Source organism: Elephas maximus, chromosome 15 (assembly GCF_024166365.1).
Source record: "Elephas maximus indicus isolate mEleMax1 chromosome 15, mEleMax1 primary haplotype, whole genome shotgun sequence".
NCBI classification, from domain to species: Eukaryota; Metazoa; Chordata; class Mammalia; order Proboscidea; family Elephantidae; genus Elephas; species Elephas maximus.
Window position 1 is genome coordinate 91,829,352 of NC_064833.1, and position 25,247 is coordinate 91,854,598.

Sequence of the window (25,247 nt, forward strand, 5' to 3'; positions counted from 1 at the left end):
CCTTCAGTATCGATTATACCTTAGCATAAAGAAAACAAAAGTACTCACAACTGGATCAATAAGCAACATCATGATAAATAGAGAAAAGATTGAAGTTGTCAAGGATTTCATTTTACTTGGATCCACAACCAACACCCATGACAGCAGCAGTCAAGAAATCATATGATACATTGTATTGAGCAAATCTGCTGCAAAAGATCTTTTTAAAGTGTTAAAAAACAAAGATGTCACCTTGAAGACTAAAGTGTGGCTGACTGAAGCCATGGTGTTTTCAATTGCCTCATATGCATGCAAAAGCTGGTTGATGAATAAGGAAGACTGAAGAAGGACTGACACCTTTGAATTATGGTGTTGGTGAGGAATATTGAATATACCATGGACTGCCAAAAGAATGAACAAATCTGTCTTGGAAGAAGTACAACCAGAATGCTTCTTGGAAGTGAGGATGGTGAGACTTTGTCTCCTGTACTTTGGACATGTTGTCAGGAGGGACCAGTCCCTGTAGAAGGACATCATACTTGGTAAAGTCAGCTAAAGAGAGGAAGACCCTGAATGAGATGGATTGACACAGTGGCTGCAACAACAGCCTCAAGCATAACAAGAATCGTGAGGATGGTGCAGGATCAGCAGTGTTTTGGTTCTGTTGTACATAGGGTCACTGTGTCAGAACAAACTTGACAGCACTTAACAAAAGCAACAATAATATTTTAAATTTCATCACATAGCTGTGTGATTTTAGGAATTTTATACCTCTTTTCTGTTCTTCCATTTCCTCAAAAATGTAAAGAGAATGTTAGACTAAAATGATTATGAAGGCTTTGTGTGGTTTTAACATTGTATCATATGTTAATTCATCTATATACTTGATGGATTAGTAAATTGAGATAATTTTAAGAGGCTTTATAATTAACAAAACTGTTAGTAAAAGTGATTTTAAAAATTATTATCATCATTTAGTGTTCTTCATATTTTTAATATTTCATTGTACTACTTGTTAATATTATCTCTAATAATAATAGTGCCCTTTTTTATAAAATCATTTGGTTCATTGAGCTGAATGCACGTGGACCTGTTAGCTCTCTATTAGTGCTAATACGTATAGCTCGTTTTACATAGAAGACATAGTTGGGTGGCAAAAGACTCCCACTGACAAGCTCATCATGCCAGTGCCATTCTGCTACATTTTTTTTTTTTACCACCTTTTAGGCTTTGAGTCCTCTCTGTTTGCTGCTAAAATCTTAACAGTTGCCTTGCAGGCAGTTTGATAATCTGCAGCCTAGCTAGCATGTGTGGCCGAAGAACCAAAAGCATTTTCATATCTGGAACCCTGATCTCCCTTTAGGAACTACTGAACCAACTGCGATCTACATATTAACAGAATCCCAGGTGATTTATTTGCATAATAAAGTTGAAGGCATATTTCTCTAAAGTATGACTCACTTACTTACCTAGACTACTTAATAAATGAAGACCTAATTTTTTTATCTTTCCTTTTTTAAAAAATTAACACTATGCACAAGAGTTGCCTTTGAGTCAAGTCTTGATGGGTAGTAACCCTATGTGTGTCATAGCAGAACTGTGCTCCATACGGTTTTCAGTGGCTGATTTTTTGGACTCACCAGGCCTTTCTTCTGAGGCACATCTGGGTAGACTCAAACCTCTAACCTTTCAGTTAGCAGGCTAGAACACATTAACCATTTAGTTGTACCGTACAGGGACTCCTTTAAAACCATATAATTTATTTATTTATTTGCTCAATGTGCATTATGAGAGTCAATCCTGGCTTCTGAGTGAAAGCCATTGACATTCCAATTCCTTAATACATTTCCCTCTTTGAAGTCATAATGGAATTTTTTCAATAGATATAAAAAGAGATATCAAATACCCATCAAAGTATCATCATTACTGCTAAAAGCCAAGGGCTGAACATTACAGCCAAGCTGATGAAAGTCATGCTATTGCTGTAGAACAATGTGCTGTTTTAGAAACAGTGTAGTCAAGTTTGTTTCCTTCAATACGTATAACAAGTTTCAATTAGTCAAAATACTAGGGTTTCTATCTTGTGAATTATTAGAAAAATCGTCAGAAGTAACTAAATTCTGTTTAACAAGATTATGCCAGCATTTTCAAATGTATCCAATATTATTCCTGGACTGCAGCATATTATAATTATTGTGTGTGATAGATCAGGTGACTTATCTTTTGTGTCGGTTGTGATTAATGGTACATTTTCATATAGACAATATCATGGAAGTAAGAAATGCCACGACTCTGTGCCAGGCCTCTCCCCAGACCACGCACCCTGATCATAAGGACAACAGGGACCTGAGCTACTACCTTGCACCAAATCCAAAAACCAATCCCACTACTGTCTAGCCGATTTCAACTCAGAGAGACCCCGTAGAGTTTCCAAGGCTGTAAATCTCTACAGAAGCTGCTCTGCCTAATTTGTCAGAAGAATGGCCTAATTTGTGTGGGAAAAGAAAACTTCGGGCCCTTGAGCTTTCAGGCTATGTCAAAGAGCACGACTCGGTGTTTATGATTTCTCACGTTGGCATTCTGCGCAGGCTTTAGATGAAACAAAGCATCTAAATGAATAAATACAATTCCCTATGGGTTTTTTTTTTTTTTTTTTTTTTTTTTTATGGGTATCTTTCTCTTAGCAGATGGAACACTGCTCTGCTTTGGAAGCTTTGGCCACATTAATTAAATTGTTTTCATGGTGAAGAGATGCCTTGGGCCTACCAGGACCACTTGCTGTTGAATGGACCCTGCCTCCTGGCGACCCCATGTGTTTCAGAGTAGAACTGTGCTGCACAGGTTCGATGGCTGATTTTTTTGAAATCGATCACAGGGCCTTTCTTTTGAGGATCATCTATGTGGACTCAGACCTTAAAACGTTTCAGTTAGCTGTCGAGTGCATTAACCTTTTGCATTACCAACAGACCCTACCTCAGGCAAAATAAACGAGTGATGTGTAACATCACCTGGACATGTGAAATCTGTGATCAATTAATTGAAGAGTAGACATTTAATATTTAATAAACAGTGTATTTACAGACCAGATTCGGGCCTTGGTTTGCCCTTTGAGATACCTGATGTGGAAGATACTTGATAATGTGTGGTGAAATAATGTGTTCTGAAAAAATAAAATCATTTGTTAAATATGTTACACATAATAATGATAAAGCAATTTTTGTGATGTCAGCTTTTTTAGATGTGAGGTCTCAGTTATTCAGTGTAATGCTACTGAATTATCCTTCCGGTACGGACTGAGCAGAATGGAGTCAGGTGGTCACGATGACTGTGGGGACATGGTGGGTTCCAGGGAGTGGAAGCATCACAGGAAGGGCTGGGTGACAGACCCCAGCACTTTACAGAGAGTCAAGAGTTTGTGCTTGAAACAAACACACAATGTAGAGAAGCAAGCTGGAGAAGTTGAGTGAGTAGTAGAGACTAAGGTGGAGAACCTCAGGGCCCTGGTCGTGCCATGGTTAACCAAAAGGTTGTGCTAATCAGAAGGTCAGCAGTTTGAATTCGCCACTCCTTGGAAACCCTACAGGGCAGTTCTACTCTGTCCTATATGGTTGTAATGAGTTGGAATTGACTCAGTGGCAGTGGGTTTAGTTTTTGGATTGGTTTACGGAGGAGAAAGAAAGAAAGGAGGCTATGGGGAGAGAGTGCTGAATAACAGCAATATGAAGAGGTGAGTGCAAACAGGAAAATAGCAGGGAAATGCAAAGTGTTTGGGTTTAATTATCGGGAGTTCTGTCAGCTTTGCAAGCACAGCGTGTGTTTGTTTGAGATATCTTTTCCATTTAAAGGCAACTAATGTAGATTATAAATTTACTTAAACATTCTCCAATTCTTAGTTATAACAAAATTGACAATTATTAATTATTGAACCTGATTTTTCTGTTGAGATTTGAGGGTTTATATGTCTTAGAAGAGGGACTTTTTTTACTATGAGAATATAATTTTTGACTTCTGTACATACAATAATTTATGTATTTATCAGAATGCTTGTACTCCCCATCATCCCTAAGAAGGAGGGCAGAAACACGTTCCTCTTGTCTTAGAAGAGGAGGTGGAGGCTTGGAGAGTAAGAAAAGGATGCAGTGAGTAATGTAGCCAACAGCAACAACCACCCTGACTTTCACTTGGAACTTTCTGTGTGGTGCCAGTCTTCTTCCTGAATTTTTGCCAGATTGAATACTTGTTTTCAACTGGCTCCATGAACCTCAGAGCTTTACGTTAATCTATTTCACAAATACATATACCAAAAATAATGCTTCCCCATGAGTTTGGAAAGAGCATTACCTTACCCTCCAGTTCTCTTCATCTTCCCATTCTCTTGCAAGTTATTGTGTTGATCAATTTCCCTGCACTCTGTACACACTGCATTTAGAATGTACTTTCTTTAACTTGTTGACTCAAAGCCAAAAATACTACTCAGAGCTGCCGAAGATGAGAATGGAGGCTGTCACACAATGTAAAGTAGAGAAAAGTTCCTGAAACTTAACAACACAATCAAGTGCTCCAAAATAGATGTGTCATAGTGCCCTGTAGAATCTCACCTTCAGAGATATGTTCCTTGCATTAAGACCTTGTACCATTGGAGAGTTCTCCACGTCCTAATCCTTTCGGCAGATAGTAAATGCACTTCTGTCATGAGCCAGTCACCATGACACACCATGGGATGAAATAATGAGAGAAACAAACGGGCCATCATGAGCTCTCAATCACAGCAGGCAACAGTGTACATGTGATCACAGGACATTTTCCTTAAAAACTGAGATAAGTGTTGTGAATCACCAGCTTAGTCAGTCATCTGCACAAAATAGGCTCTTGGGGAAGTTGAGGGGAGGAGTTCGTGAGAAGGAGAAATGAGATGGGAGTTTGGTAAACTTCAGCTTGGCTGAAGTTTGAAAATGGCAAACCTAGGCACCAGACGCAGGCACCATCATCAATAAAAACTTTGCAAAAATGAAAAAAGAAAGAAAGAAATTGAATGTGTAGTAACACAAATATTTACATCCATGAGTGGTAGAATTCTCACTTCCACAAGGGAGACCTGGGTTGATTCTGGCCAATGCAACTCATGCATAGCCATCACCTGTCCAACACTGGAGGGTTGCCTGTTGCTATGAACAGGCCTCAGCAGAGCTTCCAGACTAAGATGGACTAGGAAGAAAGATCTGGCAATCCACTTCCAAAAATCAGCCAATGAAAATCCTATGGATCAAGAGGTCCAATCCACAACTGATCATGGGGATATTTTCTTCCATTGTATGTTGGGTCACCATTAGTTAGGGGCTGACTCGTTAGCAACTTACAACAACAATAATATTTCCTTTATTGGCTTATTTCTTATTGAGAAGGTTTTACAACATAGTATGTAAGTTCAAGTATTTTATCCATGTAGGACAATAATTCCTGCTCAACTACACCATAAATGTAAGGCAACTCTCCAGATCTGTGTAGGGTGATCATAGGTTGTACCCAATTTCTAGACAGCCAGTAGACCATTAGAAAAAGGGCACTGATTATTACTATGGATTGTTTCATAACATCCCATTCTTCTAATCGGAGCCTGAACACATTTTAGCACGTGAAAAGTAGATTTATCAGTTATAAGAACCAGACAGCATACAACATGAAAAGCTCCCTCAAAATAAGCAGTCCTCCTTCAAAAGCTTTATGAGCAGAGATGATGACTCTTCCTTGCACACCCCACTTATTGCCATGGATGAGAGGCTTAAATGGAACCCTATCTACTGCCAGTCTCCCCGTGGCCAGGTAGGTCTACTTAGGTGGATTGTAAGCTTATACTGTGTGTGCCCCACCTGCACCATAGCTGAAGATACAAAGAAAACTTCTACTTCTAGCTATTTTATGCCCCCAGGCTGTGTGACCAATTATATCTTTTTAATCCTGCTAACCAGCATCCTGCTGCATCATGGTCCCCTGACTTCCTCAGGAGGAGGGTGGTTAGCCCAGAACTGTACCTTTTTTAACCTTGCTAATAAACATCAGAACTCAGTGGGGGTGGTGGCTTATTCTGAAGCCTGAAGTTGCCAGAAGGGGGAAGAATGAGGAGAGCCATGGCCGTTGGCTTGTCCAGAGGACTTGCTCCTCACAATCCATTTTTCAAATTTGCAAGAAAGGGTGATTTTAACAAAATGATACACTCTGCAGCTTTTTTGAAGGACACCTTTAAGCACATATGTCTCTTTCGACATCATATTATTTGTTTTATTCCTATTTCCTGGTTAACCCATTATACCTGCAGTGCTTGTTTGGCAACATATTAATGAATTTCTAAAATTTCTTTTCTTCCTGTAAGTGAAGCATCAACAGTTGAAAAAGACTTGTGTATTCAGAGAGTATTATTAAAACTGTTTAATTAAAAATAAAGATTTACACAAAAATATCAAAAATCTAGGTAAATTGATAAAGGAGGCATGATTGACTGAAAGTTATGTTAACAATAAAAAGTAAAATCAATCAAGGGATAGACATACTGGCCTAAATATGCATTTAAGAGTTTTAAAGTCACATTAGAAATTTAAGGGTCTCCAAGAGAGAATAGAAGGTCTTCCACCAAGACTGCGAACAACAATCCAAGAAAGTAAGATGCAAAGTAACACAAACAATGTGGTGCAGCCAATGGACTTGAGGTTCTAATGATTGCTCCAAGAAATAGGGTGCCCGGATGAAGGCAGAAGGAGGAACAAGATTACAAGGTAAAAAAAAAAAAAAAATTCTTCCATTCATGGCTTGTGAGAATTTCTCCTGCCGTGCCACCATCTAAGCCAGGAGCCTAAAGCATAGCCATTGGTGGGCTGGGTAACACTGAAAAACACAGATTGTGAACGGGCTCCCTTGGGCTAGAAGAACAACAAAAAAAAAAAACAGAAAAGAACAAAAGGGGAACTTAAATTTCACAAACAGTCCAATACCTCAAAGTTTTAATATCTTTTGCAGACACCCAGGAAAATGGACCAAGTGGGAGAAAATAGACCCTCCCTGCAATGATAAAAGCCAGGAAAATCTCTTTCTCCAATGCTTACAGAGTCCCTCATGCCCTGCCCCAATCCAACCTGGGAACCACAAACACAGTAGAAGATAGAGCAGCTATGAGAAACAAAAAAAAAAAAAAAAAAAGGGAGGGGGAGGGGGCATAGGGACAGAAAAAAAATGAAGAATCTTAAATTTAACTAACAGTTTGATGCTTCGAAGACCAAATATCTCTTGGAAAGAGCTAGGAAAAATGAGTCCACAGCAAAAATGTAGCCTAGTTATGATCTTACAAGGCAGGAAAATATTTATCTCTGGCACTTTAGAAAGTACCTCCTACTCTGAACCCTCCAAACTGGGAGCCTCAAGTACAGTGAGAGGTGGGTGATTCATGTCACAGGAAAGAAAGAATGGGCTTCTTAGGGCAAGGAGAATAGTCAAGGAATTTAAATGTCGACAATGGCTTGATACTCCTTTTTCCAGATAACTTTCTGAGAGCAACCAGAAAAACAGAACCACAGGGAGAAAATAACTCCACCAATCTTGCAAGGCAAGAAAATCTTTCTTTTCAGCACTTAACAGAGTTCCCTCCAGCCTCAGCCCTATCCAAGCTAGGAGACAAAATCACAGCCCGAAAAATACAACCAAAGTGCTAAGGGCCCTCTCTCATAAGAGGGGAGGGAAGCACAAGGACAAGACCATCCTCTAGTGGATTATTAGGGAAGAAGGAGGAAATGAGGGGAAAGGAAAACACACACACTCACAGACACACACAAGACCTGAGGAAAGAGAAAATTCTGAGTCCCAGAATTACCACAATAAAATACTCAAATGCCTCAGGTCCAACAAAATGTTATAAGGCATACAAGACCACAAGATAAAATGGCCCAATAAAAAGGAAGCTATGAAGTAGAAATTATTCCCATGGAAGCCAGATTAATGGGAAAAGTAGAGGACCTCCAGACAACAATATTAAATATGTTCAAAGAAAGCAAAGAACACACAGAAAACAAATAATGATTAGGAAATAAAATTAGAAAATCAATAAGGACATAGAAAATATTTAAAAGAACCAAAGAGAAATACTGCAATTGAGGAATAAAATAACCTAACTGGAAAATACAAAAGAGAAATTCAGTAGTAGATTCAAGCAGACAGAAGACAGAATAAGTGATCTAGAAGCCCGGGGTAACTGAATTTACTAAGTGTCAAGAGGAAAGAACAAAGAAAAGTGAGCAAACCCAAATGGAACTGTGAAACGCAATTAAGAAACCCAACATTAGGATTTTTGGAATTCCAGAAGAAGAGGAAAGTAATAAAGGGACAGAATTTTTCAGAATACAATGATCACCAAATCCAGGAAGCCAGGTGGACTCCAAGCAGAAGGAATGCAAAGAGGTCTAAACCAAGACACGCTGTAATAAATTTCTCAAAAACCAAAAAGAGAGTTCTAAAAGCAGCAAGAGAAAAGCACAGTGCAACCTATAAGGTGTCCTTGATAAGAATTAGTGCCAATTTCTCCTCAGATTTGCTTTGCAAGTATTACTTTATGGAATTTTTCAGGTGGAAAGGAAAGAACACTAGACAAACACTCAAATATGCAAATGAGAGAGGAAAGTCTGAGAGAGATCTACAATAAAGGTAACGGCATGGGAAAACATAAGGGCCTGTTTTATGTTATTTCCAGTGATGTTAATGAGTTGGAATCGACTTGACGGCAACAGGTTTTTTGGTTTGGTAAACTTAGTTAAGAGCTAAGGCTGGTGACCAAAAGGTTGGCAGTTCAAATCCACCAGGCACTCCTTGGAACTTTATGGGGCAGTTCTACTCTGTCCTATAGGGTCGCTATGTGTTGGAATCAAAGGCAATGGGTTTGGTTTTAGTAGTTAAGCTTCACAAGCAATAGAACATCAATAAGAAATAAGTATAAATTTAGCCTAATGGATATAGAATGTATAATGATGATGTAATTGATGTCACAACAACAGAAATGGGGGATGGGGGAACAAAACAGTAATAGAGTTTTAGTACGTTAATGTATGTAATGAGGCCTGGTTGCTCTGTGGTTAAGTGCCTACTAATAAAAAGATCAGTGTTCAAACTGATCAGCTGCTCCACAGGAGAAATAAGTGGCAATCTGCTTCATAAATATTTACAGCCTTGGAAACCATATGGGGCAGTTCTACTCTGTACTTTAGGGTTATTCTGAGTTGGAATTTGACTCAACGGCAATGGGTTTGGTTTGGTTTGAATGTTGTATGTTATTGATTGTATGTTAAATGGTGGCATAGAGCTAAAATAAGTAGGTGCAACTATAAATTGTTAAATGTGCTATTTGTGGTAACCACTAAGAAAATAATTAGAAGATATACACAGAAGGGAAAAAGAAATAAAAAAGGCTCAATGGAAAAAGAAATTAAACAAAAAAATACCAAAAATATGGGAATTGTGGAACAAAGGAGATACAAGATACATTAAAAAAAAAAAAAAAACTACCAAAATGAATGAAGCATTTTTTTCCAGTAAGAATCTTAAATGTAAATGGTTTAAAATCTCCATTCCAAAGCAGAGAGATTCAGAATGGATTAAAAAACAAACAAACAAAAATGATCCATCTTAAGGCATCTACAAGAGACACTTCTCAGGCCCGTGAACACAAACAGACTGAAAGAATGGAAAAGAATATTCCATGCAACTAGGAAGGAAAAGAGTGCAGGTGTGTCCACACAGATGTCAGGCAAGATAGATTTTAAATCAAAATCTGTTATAAGAGATAAAGAAGGATATCACATGATCATAAAAGGGCCAATTCATCAAGAATACTTAATTAAAATATATGTGCACGTGACACTAGAGCCCCTAAATTTATGAAACAAATTCTGAAAGATCTGAAAAGGAGTAATAGACAACTCGACAATAATAGTTGTAGACTCCAATACAGCACTTTCAATTTTGGACAAAACATCTAAAAACAAGAAAAGTAAGGACATAAAGGACTTAAACAACACCATAAACCAATTAGAGCCAATGAGCATATATAGAACACTACATCCATCATGACAGAAATACACATTTTTCTCCCATGCACATGGGTCATTCTCCAGGATTGATCATATCCTAGACCACGAAACAAATCTCAGCAAATTAAAATAAGTAAATAAATTATACAAAGTCTCTTCTTCGACCATGAAGGAATAATTTTAAGAAATTAATAACGGGAAAACTAAAAACAAGCAAACAAACATACACATAAAAATAGAAATTAGACAAAAAAAAAAAACTACTAGAAAATTAATGGGTCAAGGAAGAAATCAAGAGAGAAAAAAAAAACCTGGAGTTAAATGAAAAAGAAAACAAAACATACCAAAACTTAGGGGACTCAGCTAAAGCAGTCCTCAGAAGGAAATTTATAGCAATAAATGCTTACACTGAAAAAGCGGAAATATCTTGAATAAATAAGCAAGCTTTACAAATTGAATTAGAGAAAAAAGAGCAAGCTAAACTTAAATCTACTAGAAGAAAGGAACTAAGAAAGATCAGAGCAAAAATAAATGAAATCAAAAACAGAAAAACAATAGAGAAAAATAAAAAAAACTCGAAGTTGGTTCTTTGAAGGAATCAATAAAATTGACAAACCTTTAGTTAAGTTGACAAAGAAAAAAAAGAGAAATGTTGCAAATAACCAAAATAAGAAATGAAAGTGGAGACATTACAACTGACTCGATAGAAATAAAAAGAATTATGACAGAATACTATGAAAAACTATACACAAAAAACCTGGGTAACCTAGATAAAATAGAAGGATTCTTAGAAGCACACAACCTTCCTAAACTGATGCAAGAGGAAATAGCAAATCTTAACAGACCCAGAATAAGTGAAGAGATTGAATCAGTAATCAGAAATCTTCCAATGACAGCAACAAAAAGCCTTGGACCAATGTCTTCACTAAGGAACTCTACCAGACATTTAGAGAAAAATAGACACCAATCCTATTTAAATTCTTCCCTAACTTATCCTATGAAGCCCACATTACCTTGATTCCAAAATCAAACAAAGACACCACAAGAAAAGGAAACTACAGACCAATATCCCTTATGAATGAACATAGATACAAAAATCCTCAGCAAATTTCTAGTGAACAGAATCTAATAGCATATTAAAAGAGCCATATGCCATGACCAAGCGGAATTTATTCCAGGATTAAAAGGATGGTTCAACATTAGAAAATCAGTCAATGTAATACACCATGGTAATAGAACAAATAAAAAGAATGACATGATAATCTCTATGCAGAAAAGGCATTTGATAAAATTCAACATCCATTCTTAATGAAAACTCACAAGGAGATTGGAATTAAAGGGACGTTCCTCCATATGATTCAGGTCATATATGAAAAGCCAACAGCCGGTATTGTACTTAATGGAGAAAGATTGAGGGCTTTCCCCTTGAAATCTGTAACAACAGAAGGATGCCTGTTCTCAATGCTCCTGTTCAATATTGTACTCGAAGATCTATCCAGAGCAAAAAGATAAGAAAAAGAAGGAGAAGGTATCCAAATCAGAAAATAAGAAGCAGAATTATTACTGTTCACAAACAACATGATCCTATCCATAGAAAACCCCAAAGAATCCACAAGAGAGCTTGTGGAATTTAGAATGAATAAGGAATTTAGCATAGTTGCAGGGTTCAAGGTCAATAAACAAAAACTGACCAGGTTTTTATACACCAGTAATGAGAAATCTGAAATGGAAATTAGGAAACAATTCTATTTACAATACTAAGAGAATAAAATATCTAGGAATAAATTTAACCTAGGTTATGAAAGTCTTATTCAATGAAAATTATAAAATACTGATGAAAGAGATTTAAAAAGATGTAACTAAATGGAAATATGTTCTCTAATCATGGATTGGAAGACTCAATATTGTTAAGATGTCAATACTAGCCAAAGGAATCTACAGATTCAATACAATCCCAATAAAAATTCCAACAGCCATCTACACAGTATTAGAAAAACCGATACTCAATTTTATATGTAATGGCAAGAGGCCCTGAATAGGTATAGCAGCTTTGAAGGAGCTGAACAAAGGAGGACTCACATTTCCTTATCCGTTGCTGGTGGGAATGCAATATATAAAGCTGTTGTGGAAAACAGTGTAACAGTTCCTCAAAAAACAAAAGATAGAACTACCACATGACCCAGCAATTATGTGCACCCACGTTCATTACAGCAGTTTTCAAAATGGCCAACAGATGGGAACATCCTAAACGCCCAACAATGGATGAATGGGTAAATAAAATGTGGTACATACATAGAATGGAATAGTACTCAGGTAGAAAGAGAAATGAAGTTCTGATACATGCCACAACATGAATGGAGCTTGATGAGTGAAATAAGTCCAATCACAAATGGACATATATTGTATGGCTTGACTTATATAAAAAGACAATAGGCAAATAAATATGTAGAGGCCAAAGTTTGTTAGTGGTTACCAGGGGCAGCACAGAGGGGAGTTATTGCTTAAGGAGCATGAGTTTCTGTTCATGGTGATGCAGGCACAGTTAACTGGTCTAATTGAGGTCCCTAAATTGGACACCTTTAATAAGTTGAATTGACAAATGCATTGTTTTATATGTATGTATATTTATACATGTAGTATACGTATATACATGAAGTATACATATATACTTTTTTTAACAACAACAACAAAAACATAATAATAGCTGTTGAAGCTGCTTATGTACAACAAAACATCTCATGGGATTTCATTTATTGATTTGGGTTTAGGGTCATGATATCATGGGACATTACAGTTAATTGACCTACTATAATTTTTAGCACTTCTGTTCTACTTCATAGTTTGTTATATAGTGTCTGGAGTTCTAAAAGCTTGAAATTGGCCATTCAAGGTATAGCAATTGGTCTGTATTCACCTAGAGCAACAGAGGAAGTAGAAGAGTCAGAAAGAGGAGAAGAAAATGGAATGCGTAATTGATAGCCTGCACGAATAACTGCTTCCTTTGCACTGAGACTGGAAGAACTGGATCCTGCCAAAAAGTACTGGATATTTTGCATAAATATTCTAAAGAAGAATACTGATCAAAAGGGGAAAAATGTGGTGCAGAATTCAAAATTCTCATAGAATCCAGACTTTTTGGAGCCATTGAGGATGGATGAACCCTTGAAACTACTGCCCAGAAATAACATTTATCCTTGAAACCATAAACCAAAAATATCCCCGAAGCCTTCTTTAAACCTAACAATAGTCTAGCTTGGCTAGAAAAGAATGTCTGCCATGAGCATTGTGCTCTTTTAAAGAACTTACTATACAGGATCAAATTGACAACAACTTGAAAGGTTAGATGGGAAATTTAGGGGGAAGTGAGTTTACGTCAAAAGGGAGAAGCAAATTAGAAAAGGAGGGTGAGAATGGCTGCAAAATTTGTAGAATGTAATCATTGTCACTGTATTGTACTTGTAGAAGTTATGGAATTGGTGTAGGTTTTGCTGTGTATAATTTAAACAACAATAAAAAAAGAAATTTAAAAAATTAAGCAAGAGATTGTAATTCTTTTTTTTTAATCCGATTTAGGATAGATAATTCAGAGATGGGTAGAAAATTTCAAAAATTCATGACAACCTTGCAGACAAGCAGAGTTGACATAACTGACCAAAACTGATATGACATCTTAGGGAAAAAGAGAAATGAAAAATGCTAAAAACCACATAATATTTCTTCAATAATCTCAGGGCCTACAAATATGGTCTTTCAAGAAAGCTGATTTTTAAGGGACAGGGTGCAAGTTAAAAGCTGCAAGAACAACTTAGGTTGCAGCCAGTTACCAAGGTGGGTGTGTCTGGGACTGCTGGCCATCAGCTCTTCTCTGTGAAACACATTCTAGCTGGTCACAGGGCTGCCCCATTTAATCACTACATTGCCTCAATGTGACTAGGTGTGATCTTGTACTCAGAAGAATGGAATGTGAATGGACTTGAAGTGTTCGATTCCCATTGTCTGCCCTTGCTGGGATTTGGAATTACATGAAAAAGCTGGACACTATCAAACTGTGTGTGGATTTCTTCTGCTGAGGAGGGTACTGATAGACAGAAGGTGGTTCTAGACACATTGAAAAAGGTCAACTATTAAGCCTGGACCCTTAAGTGAGAAAGAAACAAACTGCAATCTTGTTTAAGCCATCATTTTCTTGGCATGTCTGAATGTAAACATGCCAGTATCTTAACCAATATAGAAGAATTAAAGAGGAATAAATGGTTACCTCCAAGGAGTCTCTGGGTGGTACAAAATGTTAAGATCTCGGTTACTAACTGAAAGGTTCGAGTATACCCAAAAGCACCTCAGAAGAAAGACCAGGCAATCTACTCCCATAAAATCGCCATTGCAAACCCTATGGAGCAAAGTTCCACTCCAACACACATGGGGTCCTCGTGAGTTAGAATCAACTAGAAAGCAACTGTTTTCTATTTCCCCAACGTACACACAAAGTTTACTTAAAACCAAGCCCAGGTCACTGTCAATGTCATTTTGATCCTATTTCCACTCATTTGTTTGGCTCAGTCAACCTCTTTCTATACAGCCAAAGCACAATGTGAGGATGTTGAAAGCATGTGGAGAGGGTACATGTTGGTTTTGGGTTTGGGATACACAGAGACTGAAGATAAATTTTGCATATTTCATAATTTTGCCTTGGGCCACCTCTATAAATAGACATTTTTCCCTTCAGTAAACTGACCTGTCATCAAAAGCACAGAGTCTTATAGAGACTTTTTTTCACTCATCAAGTAAAGCATTCTGGAAATGGTCTAAATAATTTAAATCTGAAATAATTTCCCACCAATATTTTCTATTCCATTTTATATAACTATGGACTCAATTCCGCACTTCCTCATTCCTCTGTGTGTGCAGTCATATAGGTTCATTCTCTCTATTTTATCAGCCTCCTGCTGGGTAAGGCGTTTTGAGGGGAAGCAGCAGTATTTTGTATGAAGCATGCATGAAATCCCTGTGTTTCTCTAATTTTGCTTTCCCTTTTTTTGGTTACAAAGAACAAGTTTAACCATGGCAATCAATGCTGTTCTCAGCATAATTGATGACAGTAATTCTTCTAAATTTCTGAGTATTAAATTTAATCACAGAAGGCAAGACTTCTGAGCAGGGGCCAGGTCTGACGTTTAGACCTTAGGCTCTCGGGAAATGTTCAGCTCAAGTTTACTTCTCAGGCAGGAACCAGGCTGCCATCTGTGTTTGTTAGGTTGCTTATGTAATAATAGTAGCAACATAGGTTTCCTAAGCATGGGCATCTCCATGCATATCACTGATCTCATCGTCAAGACCCAAAGTGGATCAAGGTTGAGGTCGACGATGGCGATGTGTTCAGTCTACAAAAATTACGGTTGCCAACTTCATCTTATTAGTCACAAGCTACTTTTCATTGCTATTCTCATCTTTGTGTTATAAGTGATGAAGTTTTCTAATAATCATAGTTTAAGTATTTCCAGAAAGGCTTTATCTTTTTTCCCTAGTGAAATACTATAAAAACAACACACTTCTTTTTTTCTTTGTGTTTGGATATAGACGTAAAAGCAATTTAAAATTATATATATGTGGCTGCATTTTATACATACATACATATATACATACACATGTATGTTTTTTATATATATACATACATAAAACCAAACAAAACCCAGACCCAGTGCTGTCGACAGAGTAGAACTGCTCCATAGAGTTTCCAAGGAGTGCCTGGCGGATTCGAATTCCTGACCCTTTGGTTAGCAGCCGTAGCACTTAACCACTACCCACCAGGGTTTTCGTGTGTATATATATATATATATATGACGGCAGTGGGTTGGGTTATATATATATATATACCAAAAACCAAATCCATTGCTGTCGAGTCGATTCCAACTCACAAAGACCCTATACAACAGAGTAGAACTGCCTCACAGGGTCTCCAAGCCCACAGCTACATCTTCTTCCTGCTGAGTGGCTGGTAAGTTTAAACTGCTGATCTCTTGGTTAGCAGCTGGGCGCTTTAACCACTGTACCACCAGGGCTCATGATATTTATAAATGTGTGCATGTGTGTGTACATACTTACTGCGTTATATTTTAACACAGATCAATTATTTTAAAACTAACACAGAGAATCCCCTAATAACTTCATATTCCCATAGCAAAAAATGTTATGGAGAAGATGAACATGCCTCAAGGCAAAAAAAAAGACATGAGACAAAAGGTTACACTGGAATTTTGAATGTAAGTATTACTTAACAACATTGCTAATGCACTGACTAAAAAAAATGAAGTGTTTTTCTTATCTCCTTTTTTTTTTTTAGTTTGAACTCAGAAATAACTAGTGTATAGTATATTCTGGAACTTGCCATGCTATTGAAATTGTTGGTACTTATTAATTGTGCTTAATGGGTTTTCAGAAATATCTAGAAATGTGCTTTTTTAGTCAGTGATTGTCACAATAACACTGCTTAATAAAATCATAAAATCTAAACACTAAGCATTTATTTCTCTCAATGGTCTTTGTTTGGCTATGGGATGCTGCTCCAGGCAGGGGATTGGGGTGTCTCTGCTTGGCCTTGTGTTCTGTGGGCCATCTTGACCAGGCAGAGCAGGCATCAGCCTCCCTGGGAGGCTGTTCCCGTGACAATGTCAGAAATGGAAGAGTCAGGGGAGGACCTGTGAGGCTGTAAAGAAAGCAGCACCTGGTCACGCCAATCCTTTCCTCACTGCCCAGTGCCAGGCATACAGCCAAGCCAAAGTCCAGCTGTAGAGAAGGGAGCTCTCCCCTCATGAGGCTAGGAAATGGTGTGGATGGGGAAAGATGGAGAATTTGGGCCAGGCACTGCCACTGGGTCTACATATGCTCGTCTGTGGTTATCTGGAGCCTTCACACCTCTAATGTATCACAGAAGACCAAACATTGTCAAAATAACCTTTACCTATGATAGCGTTTACCTGCAGTGTTCCATAGCTAATAACAGTAGAAGGAGCATATATAGTCCATGCCAATAGGTGTAATAGTGTTTAGGAATGACGCTTTAAAAATGTGCACACTACATGAAATTCAGCATGTGAAACTAAATATGAGATTATGTTTAGACATCTGGTTAAATATCTTCAAGTCTATTGTTATGGTTGATTTTTAGTACGAGGATGTGAATTCTTGAGTCTCCTTTTTTTTTAATTAAAAAAATGAATTAAGCACTGCAATTCTCCTACTTTTATAGTAAAGGAATACTCTATATCAAAATTAAAGATAGACAAGTATTTCCATCTTTTTCAAATGTAATTTTTAAGAGCAGTTTTGAAAAAACAATTGATAAAATAACAAATTTCCAATTAATACTAAAGTATAATTTATGTTATTAAGTTATAATTTATATTACCAAATTGCCCTCCAATGCATTTCAATAAAATGTAACCAAGCCTACACCCACAAGATTTATTTATGGAAAATATTCAACGTATTAAGGGACATGTTCATTTGCTATTGAAAATGGTCTATTTCTTTTCTCTCAAAGCCGGAAGTAATAACTCCTCAGTTCAGTGACAGAACAGGTGAACCTATTACTCTGTTTCAACTTGGTGAAGTGTTCATCAATTTCATACCACAAAAACTGACAAAGAAGAAAAAAATCTACAAGTCTTCTATTTTGAAATGAACCATTCACTTTACTTTGAAGTCTCATTTACCTAAACCATCATATTTTTGCTCTGCATTGATTTATCTAGTAAGGTGTCAAATTTCTGTGTCAATTCTTAATTATCTCTTTCAAGATCCTACTATTTTCTTCTTTGAAATTTTTTTTTTGATACCATGTGTTTTCATTAATGGAAACATGCTCAGTCATGCAGTACATTTAAATTTTTGGTTGGTTATATGGATTTTGAGAAATATTATTTGGAAATACATGAGTCCCACAAACCTTGAGGGGTTCTCAGGTGCCAGGACAGGTGAGTACCCGTCTGTCCCACCTGTCATGGGTGGCAAGATTTATTCTGACACACACATACAAACACAACCCAAACCTACCAGAGCTCCCTAACTATCATAAAAAAAAAAAAATCATAGGGAAAGCATAAATATGCTTACAAGGCTTACTTACCTGTACAAAACCCAAACGAGACAAAATTTTTTACCCAATCACATTTCCTAGATACACTACCTCATATTTAAAGCTAAAAGCCCAGCTATTTTGCTTCAATGAACATTTCTTTAAGCTTTCCCCATTACACAAGTGCCTACTGGAGGGCAATAAATGCTTTTAGAGGGAAAAGTAAGTTACAAGAAACCTGAGCACTGGGAAAATAGGGTTAGATATAGTCTGTCCCACAGGTCATGGAAGGGTTACCCTAATATCAAAATCAAAAACCAGTTGCCATCCAGTCAACTCCAACTCATGCCAACCCTATGAGTGTCAGAATAGAGCTGTGCTCTATAGGACTTTCAGTGGTTGATTTTTTGGAAGTAGATCAAAAGGTTTTTCTTCCGAGGTACCTCTGGGTTGATTCAAACTGCCAAACCTATGGTTAGTAGCCCAGCATGTAATATTTTGTGCCACCCAGAAACTCCTAATTATCCTAATACAATTCCTAGTATTAAGTTGTCACATAATGAAACAAAACTATCTAAAAGAATTAAAAAAAAACAAATCCTTGTGTGCATTTATATGCATTTAAATCTGTATCCTCATTTAGGGACTCTGAGTCTGTATTAGGTATTTCACCCTTTGATTTATTACTGTTATTTATTTTTCACTCTGTTAAATAGCTTACTTCCTTACATCATACTGTTTGTGTAAAATTTTAAGATCCAGAGAGAATTATTCATGCATGTAGCTTTTTAATTAAAAGGAAAAAGATTAGTTAACCTTTTTTCAAGAGATAACCACGTGAAAGGCAACTTTTAATTATTCTTTACCCAGATTCTTCCCCAGCTGCAAACTCTGGTACCAGAATGAATGTTGGAAACAGGCTAACACTTGAGGGAAGAGGTTAATCATATGGTTAATCATGTCTGAATGCCTAGTGGAAGAAAGAAGGAGACAGAACACACATTCTCAATCACGCTGAATAACAGCACTGTGTTTATACCCTCACCAACTGGGGATTAAGGTTTTTCTCAGCTCCTCCTTTCTCTCTCATCCTTATACCCTGGGAGTCCTTATTTCTTGTTAAAAAAAAAAAATAAGAAGCCAAACTCATTGCCATCAAGTCAGTTCTGACTCATAGCAACCTTATAAGACAGAGTTGAACTCCCCATGGGGTTTCCAATGAGCAGCTGGTAGATTTGAACAATCAATCTTTTGGTTAGCAGCTGAATACTTAACCACTGTGCCACCAGGACTCCATAGGTACTATAAGCTCAGTTTGCCTGCCAGTCCAGCTTCATAATCTCTACTACTTTTTTAGTGCTCTGCCCTCTCACTTGCGGCTCTGCCTCATGGCTCACTGTCTCTCTGTCTTTCAGACAACATCCTCTGTGGTGCCTAGCACATGGATTTCAGGACCACCTGTGAAGAGGTAGGTTTAACAGCCTCTGCTTCTCAAATGAGGGAAACAGCATGCATGCAGAAATATGTGGTCCCCTTTCACATAACTGGGGCACGGCTTTGGGCAGAAGGATGCATGATGGACCTGTATCATTTTAGAAGATCTATTTTGGTAAGATTAAAAAAAAACAAAGTGCCTGGGGAAGACTCAGGTTTTCGCTGTTCCTTAAGAAGAGGCCTGCAGCATATTTGACCTGACTGAATTGATCTTCCCCACAAACTATTCACCGTATGATTTCAGGTACTGGAACTGTTAGAAGCCATTCTGATCACATAAATTGATATAAATTAGAAGACGTCTAAAAGATTACTTTCAGCACTAAAGTCCTGTGATTATACAATTTCAATAATATTTAAGTATTTTAGTCTCATTTAAGTATTAATACCTGGCAATTCAGATTCTCTTCAGAGATGTTGTTGCACTTTGTGATGCACTCCCTTTTCAAGGATGTTAAAGGAATTCAAGTACGTAGCTCAGCGGTGCGTGGACGTGGGCCCAGGGAGTATAACCTGTCTATTCAGGAAGAAAGACTAGTTTTTTACTAAACATGCAACATTCAAATCATTGTATTCTTACTCTTCAGGCATAATTCAAATATTCATAGGTTAAAAATACCTTACATCAGCTTAAAAGTTCAGAACTAACCCAATGAAAACACAGTAACAACTGTATTACCTATGGCAGAGATAAAAATAAACAAAAACTTCAGTTCTTGACGTATGTGAAGATTTTTCTTTCAGTGAGATATCATGTATTTAACTTTATCTTGTATACATTTGTGAAAAACAATTCACTATTTTCCGCTAAGACAATTTCAAAAACATATATACTTTAAAATGTATCACAATTGGTAAAAAGTTCAGAATGTAAGCAAAAGCTTTTTTTTAGAAAATTCATAAATTGATTTCACATTTCAACTCTTCAAATTCCTTTTCATTAAAAAATTTTAGTATGATAATACCTCATGCATATCTCCATTCTAGCACTTTTCAATTACATCATAGTTATTTGTTTATAAACCTCTCCCACCTCCAGACTGAATAGCATAAATTCAGAATATATGACTTATTCACCTTTGAACTCAGTACCTACCACTTCAGCAGTTTTTTAAAAATAAATTAATGTTTTAGAAGCTTTCCATGCTATTTTAAGCTTAAATTGTAATTCTGGGTCATTTCGAGTTTTAATTGCACAGTATCATACTCCTAATTTTGAATGTAGTAGGCATTGTATTTCCATCTGATGTTTTGGGTAGTAAGATGCTTATGAAATTGAATGGATGTTTGCATGAAAAAAACACAACGTCAATATTCAATATACTGGCCAAATACTGTTTAACGAATGGCTTACCATTCGACTTCAGAGGGTAACTGACAGTTGATTTCCCAGACTTTCTGTTTTTTTAAACAGAATTGTTTTAAATCATTGATTTGGGATATGTATCAAGTTCTAATTAAGGTTCAAAAGATTTAATTGACAATGGCTATACTGTTGGAAATTTCTTACTCCTTGCTTTGGTGGGAGGAGGTGCTAGTTATCTTGAAATGAGACGTTTGAGAATCTCAACCATTTTAGACTCTGCCCACACTGCAGAGTGTATCTCTTTCAAAATTATGCAGCAACTGAGTCCATGTGTCTCACTGAATTGGCAGGAATTCAGGTCTCTAAGATGCACTGAAGATGATCAAACCTCTCAGAAGATGAGTTGGAATCAATGAATTTGCCTAAAATGTACAAATTTAGAACATTTAAGTTGACAAGAACCATAAAGATAACTTAGCCAAACTTTGTCACTTAGCAGGTGAAATAATTGAGAGTTTTCATGGAGTGCCACATGTCATTTGGTGAATGAGCTGAGAGCTGAGCCAACATGTGTACCTTGGAACTCCTGACTCCAAGTTTTGTTCTCTTTCTAATAAACTGTATTGCTGGAAATTATGTCATAGTCAGCGATACACTAATAAAACCTGTTTTCTCTTGACTCCCAATAAGCCATTGCAGTGCAATTGGTTTCCTTTTTTATATGGGCGTTCTGGCCCTGGATTTGTAGTTCTGCCAGGATGATTTGCTAGGCCACAATCTTGCAGAGAGATTGGGTGGTTTACTATGCAAATCAGGTGACTGGGGCCTAGCCAGGAGATTGGTCAATTTTGCCATCTTGCTAAGCTTAAAGGGGCTAACCCTACAGAGGTTGAGGAGAGACCAACTAGCATCAGGAAGAAGAAACTGGAGCAGAGCACATAATTCAGACCCAAGGTTCCTGTGCTGAGTATCTGTTAGACCTAAGAGACAGAAAAAGTTGTAACAGTGGAGACAGCATGAAACGGTGCAAGGCTGTATGAGCAGCAAGAACCAGGAGAGTGGTGGAAGACGGCTGCAGTGGGCTCCCTGATTCATGGAGTGAGAGAGCTGAGCACATTCGGGCAGGAGCTTGTTGGTAGAGTGAGGTGCCTTCCGGCACTTGATGGCGGAGCCAAAAGAATAACACTTGCCCTAGTGGGGCCCAATGGCTGAAGCCAGGCCCAAGCAGGGGCCAGTGACAGAGGTTGGGCCTGAGCAGGGAACAGTGGCAGAGGCCGGGCCTAAGCAGATCCTGGCTGGCGTTAAAGACTAGAGCAGGCCCAGCCTATGAGCACAAATGAGAAGTACAGCCTGCTGCTGAATGGCCAAGAAGGAGCTGAGAGCTGTCTTGTTTGGAAGCTGTCCTGATTGCGGAAGTGTATCCTGTCTCCTGAGTTGTGATCTGTTATTTCCCTAATACACCACATAATCGTGAGTGTGGCCTGTGAGTTCTGTGTGGCCATTGCACAAAATTAATCCAACCCAGCAGAGAAGTAGCGAGTGCTGTAGGGAGGAAGGCTGGTGTTGGAATTGGTAAAAAGGTTGGAGGTGGAGGTATGTCTGACCTCCACCTACAGGAATTAACTTTGTGCTGACGATTGTGATTTTCTTTCCTCATGAAGGTAGAGGACTCTGATGCCACTAAATTGCAGCCATTAAAGGTGCACATCAAACAGATCCAAGTAGACTATCACAGTGTTAATGTCCAGGGGCCTCTATATTGTAAAGAAAATAGAAGAAGTATGTTCAGATAACTTCCTTTACAAGCACATGGAAGTATCTAATGCAGATCTTTCTTAAAAGAAAGGTCTACTTATTTTTAAGAAAGTTCTCTTAAAACCAAATGTTGCATTTTTTTTTAAAAGAATTGACATTTAGAAGTCTAACTAGAAGCACAAATGAAGGTAGAGATTTTCCATGAATATAAGTGGAATAAATAATAAAATACAAAATTTAGGAAGAAAATGTATACATATAATTACTGATTATCTCTGCTTTAAAAGTGTCACCAAAAAACCATAGCTAACAGGCTTTGTTTAGTCTATTTTTTCTCATTTTCACATTTGCATTCCTTAATATATGATTCATGTACTTGTGTTGACTATGAAAATATGTATTTCTTTATAACATGTACTTGATCACTTGTTTATTCATATAAATATATACATTAATTTAGTCCTTAATATATTAAAGTATAATCTGTGACTACGATTTAGTCAACAAATTCTGAAAGAACTCCTATTACAGAAAAAACACATTATTAGATCCTATAGAAAAATAATCCTTAATAATAGAGTAATAATTATTTTGATCTTCTTGAGATAAATACATGTAAGATGAAGTTAAACAACAGGATATATAGAATTAAATATTGCTGAACTCATGGCATGTGATGTTTTCTTGGTAAAAAATTTCTGTCCATGGCTCTGTAGAGACTTTGCAGAGGGAGCTGTTTTCTTTATTATCTGTAACTTTTGTCCTTTCAGTACCCAATTGTTAGGTGAATGTTTATTCAAAGAAAGTTCTGAGTTCAGAGAAGTGAGGGCTCACCTTTTTAGATGGAGCATCTTGGTGGCTTCAGGAGAAAGGAGTCTTGTGCTAGGACTTGGAAATTGGCTAGAACTTAACTGATGAGAGGGAACTCACTAGAAGTAATTCAAGAAGGAAAAGGTAAATGATAAAATGCAGTTTGCAACACCTTTTGTGGAATGGTGTTTGGAGCACAGCTGCTCCAATATGGTGGGGCATAAGAAATTACATATTTACTTAAAAATATAGTTTACAGAACAAATCAAATTATGTTTGGTAACCAAAGCATGGGAATACTGTGAATGCCTGCAAGAGTATCTGCGGTTCATATTACAGTCTTCACCTACTTTCTTGTAGTTTGTAGTTTCACCTGATATTGTTTATTCTACATTTCCAGATAAAAGCAACATAGATTTTAAAATGTCATGAAAACACATTTTGTACTCTTTGAAATATCAGACTATACTTTAAAAAGATCTTAACTTTTAAGTAGAAGATGGATGATAGCCTACTGTTTAAAATTCCAAATTATGTGCTAAATTTAAGCTAAGTATAAATTAAGCTGTTTACATTTTAGATTTGTTTATATACCAAAGTGTAAAGAAAATGCAGATTCACAACTACATTTCATTGATAAACAGAAAATATAGCAACAACTATTTTAAACAGTATTCCCTTCTAATAATCCCTCTTGGAAAATAGTTTCCAAATTAGTTTTTGTAAAATGCAGGTGCTGTCTAGGATCACCTACTAGGGTATGGAAAAAATATTTGAACTTATATCAATCATTTTGTATGAATCATTGCTTTAAATTTTTTTGTTTTATAATTTATGTAATTTACATAATAATCTGCATAATGTTTGCACATGGCATATAAAGCACACACATATATATACACATTACACATAAGCAGCCTCTACATTTCTTGTGTAGCCCATGCACAGTCAGCAGAGTTTGGACATAAATGATTGATTATTGTTAGGTTCCTGAAGAAAAAGAAGATGGTCATATGTCTAAACTTTAAGATTTGAAGCCAGAGATTGTTTAGGTGTTGTCTTCTGTCTTAGTCATCTAGTGCTGCTGAAACAAATGCCAGAAGTGGATGGCTTTAACAAAGAGAAATTCATTTCCTCACAGTAAAGTAGGCTAAAGGCCCAAATTCAGGGCGTCAGCTCCAGGGGAAGTCTTTCTCTCTCTGTCAGCTCTGGAGGAAGGTCTTCAGTTGGTCTGGGAGCATCTCAGAGCAGGAACCTCTGGTCTAAAGGACATTCTCTGCTCCCAGCACTGCTTTCTTAGTGGTACAAGGTCCCCAGCTCTCTGCTTGCTTCTCTTTCCTTTTATCTCTTAAGAGATAAAAGGTGGTGCAGGCCACACCCCAGGGAAACTCCCTTTACATTGGATCAGGGAGGTCACCTGCGTAAGGGTGGTGTTACAATCCCACCCTAATCCTCTTAACATAAAATTACAATCACAAAATGGAGGACAGCCATACAATACCAGGAATCATGGCCTAACCAAGTTGATACATATATTTTTTGGTGGACATAATTCAATCCATGACTTCTTGGTAAATAATCTCTGTCCGTGATCTGTAGAGACGTGCATTCTTTATTACCTGTAATTCTTGTCCTCTCAGTACCCGAAGTGAGTTCATCATCTATATTCTGTTTTCCAGAAAGCTATCTAATACCAGGGGCATTTTACCAGTTGTGTGAGTGAATGTTAGCTTTGGCCACAACAGAAGTGTGCCAAGAGAAGACTCAGAGC

At 37.2% G+C, this 25,247-nt stretch overlaps 1 protein-coding gene across 1 annotated transcript in view; it reads left to right on the forward strand.

The window, feature by feature from the left end:
- Positions 1 to 25,247, forward strand: part of SNTG1 (syntrophin gamma 1) — a 1,301,402-nt gene that overhangs the window by 725,270 nt on the left and 550,885 nt on the right. Inside the window, exon 3 of the mRNA XM_049854568.1 lies at positions 19,527 to 19,579. Within this exon, the coding sequence (XP_049710525.1) occupies positions 19,553 to 19,579 (27 nt within the window). The 5' untranslated portion in view covers positions 19,527 to 19,552. The remainder of the gene's footprint in view (positions 1 to 19,526; positions 19,580 to 25,247) is intronic.